Raw genomic sequence first — 2,796 nt, forward strand, 5'->3', positions numbered from 1 at the left:
TAGTAAGGTTCATAGTTATATAATGACAAGTTTTTTTTTTTTAATTAAATTTTTTTTTTTGTGTCTGTGTATACGATAGGTAATCGAAATAATGCTTTGATTTTCAACTTCAGTATCTTCGTTAGTTGATATATTGACGTGATCAAGTTTTAAAATTCCCAGTTCTTTTCAAAACGCCGAAAAAAACAAAAAAAAAATTAAGAAAAACCGTGAATTTTACCCAAAATCGGTTTGTTTTGAACTGTTTATGGACATTTTCCGTTCATGAGTGTCAATATAATGTTATTTGATGGGTAAAAAACCTTGAAAATATAATACAAGGTTATATATACAATAAAATCGCCCGTTCATAAACTTGAATAATAGTTCTAACTTTCAACTGTAAATTGAATAAAAATAAATTGAGTAAATTGAACAAGTTGGATATAATTTTGGTTTTCCGAGTATAGTTAATCATTAAATTAATAGTAAGTAGTAGATAAAACATTAATATGTGTGGAGTATGTACTTCCCCATATTGAAATACCGTACGAGAAAACTGATTAAACAAGAACTAAATAGATAGCTTTAAGAGCTAAAATTTAATATCTAACATATTTTTGAGCAATCGGAACTTATATAATAATTTTCTAAGAAGACTATTTACATGATAAATATGTTCAATAAATTTTAGTATATGGTCAAATTTTACTCCAAGATAAAATATACAATACCTAACCTCTATCCAAAGGTAAACACTCACAAAGATTAATTAAATATTTACATATTTTATAAGAGTGTACCTACACACAGTGAAATTTTTTTTTTTTAGTATGTTAACTAATCGTAATATTAAAGACGATATATTTAGATTTAGATAAATTTAGTTGTAAATTATTATTATCACACCAGTCTTTTACTACATATAGATAGTTATTAGCTGTTTTATATAAATTTTGATAGTCATGACTCATAACTTTTAATTAGAATAACTGTATCGTGTGCATAACGAAAAATGTCAGCATTAAGCTTTATATTTAAAAGTCCGTTTATGTATATGATGAATAAGACAGGGCCAAGTACTGTACCTCGAGGTACTGAGAAACAATTTGACGTTCAAGGGACCAAAGAAAATAGGTCATAATAACCGGTCGTCATTATAACCAAAATGACTAAAATCAAATTGTAACTTCAATACATATTATTATTATTATTTATTTATGTAATATATAATATAGAAAATAAGTAAAGATAAAAACATTTAATTATGTACATATTATTTAAATTAATGAATTCAATTATCATTTTAAAAAAAATCTGTTATTTCATTTTGAAATTCTTGTTCGATTTTGTCTCAAGCTTTCCATATGTTAGAAATAGAGTGACCTACCCCAAATTCATTAGGTATGTGGGAATTTTTTTCATCTTTTTTGAAACGAAATATGACATTTGCTTTTTCTTCAATTGTGGATTGCTTTCGTTTGCACATTTTACAATTTCAAAATATTTAACTACAAGAACACAAAACACATTTAATCCCACGACGATTACCCGTACCCTGATGATAAAATAAAATAAAACTGACGACAAAACAAAGATGAATTGTTGGTATTATCGGTTGTAATAGTACCTTCAATATAGTAAGTGATTGTAGATAAATATTTTTCCATATAACCAAAAAACCATCATACATCCGTATAGTCATTATATAGACGTCATAAAACCGATACAATTATTGTTTTGCAGGGACGTTAATCTAGTATACACCCAATACTATGTCACTACACCGTGTCATATAACGGTTTCTACCTGTATATTCTAATTTTTTAGTTACAAATATGACTGTGGAGTCGAAAGCCTTTTTTAAATCGAGAAAAAATCCAAGAACTCTAAATTCGTTATCTAAATTATTATGAATAAAATTAAAAGTTTTAGATAAAGGATCAATAGTTGACATATTTGAGCGAAAATCAAATTGATTTGATGAAAAAAAAAATATGTTTGTCCAAAAACGACATTAATCTCGATTTTATACATTTTTCAAATATTCTTGAAACCGTTAAAGTTAAAGCAATAGGTCTGTAATTTCCACATTGTTTTCTATCACCAGATTTAAACAGTGGTGTAATTATAGTTTTTTTGTAGTTAGAAGGGAATTTACCTGTACCAAACGATCTATTAAAAATAATTGACAATGGAAATGAGATAGAATCAGCTGTTTTCTTTAAAATAAAGTTCGATAAACCGTTATTATAAAATGAGAATCTATCTGACTATCTGGTATTTTGTTTATTAACCTAGAAACTTCTGAAAGATCAATCTGATCCAGGATTATTGAATTATTAATATGATAGTTTTTATTCATATCATTCTAATTTAGTTATTCAAAATTATTTGTTTGAATATTGTCAAAAATATTTTTACTGGCATTAGCATAATAATCATTTAGTTCATTTAAAATGTCTGTTTTATCAGTTAAAAAAGATATAGTAGAACTACTTTAAATACAATATATAGTAGTTTCCTCGTTTTAAGTAAGATTATAAGTCTCAAAGAATTTTTTTTTTTAACTTTTTATTGAAAATGGTCTAGTTGGCGAGTCTATTGGACTACTAACTCTGGATACCTATAAACCCAGACAAGTTAAAAATATAGTGAACAAATATTAAAATTATAAGTTTAAATTATGTTATAATATATTTTAATCTGTGGCAACCATTTATATATATAAAAAAAAATACTAATTTCTACTAATTCGTTATTATTGCTATAGGTATTATAATATTAGGAAACCAATGGCAACCATTTTATACCTGT

General features: G+C 25.5%; 1 protein-coding gene across 1 annotated transcript in view; it reads left to right on the plus strand.

Moving 5' to 3' along the window:
• LOC100572117 (juvenile hormone acid O-methyltransferase-like) overlaps positions 1-2,483 on the plus strand; it is a 7,877-nt gene extending 5,394 nt beyond the window's left edge. Inside the window, exon 4 of the mRNA XM_016802746.2 lies at positions 2,455-2,483. Within this exon, the coding sequence (XP_016658235.2) occupies positions 2,455-2,483 (29 nt within the window). The remainder of the gene's footprint in view (positions 1-2,454) is intronic.
• The last annotated feature ends 313 nt before the right edge of the window (positions 2,484-2,796 follow it).

This window comes from Acyrthosiphon pisum, chromosome X (genome assembly GCF_005508785.2).
Source record: "Acyrthosiphon pisum isolate AL4f chromosome X, pea_aphid_22Mar2018_4r6ur, whole genome shotgun sequence".
Lineage (NCBI taxonomy): Eukaryota > Metazoa > Arthropoda > Insecta > Hemiptera > Aphididae > Acyrthosiphon > Acyrthosiphon pisum.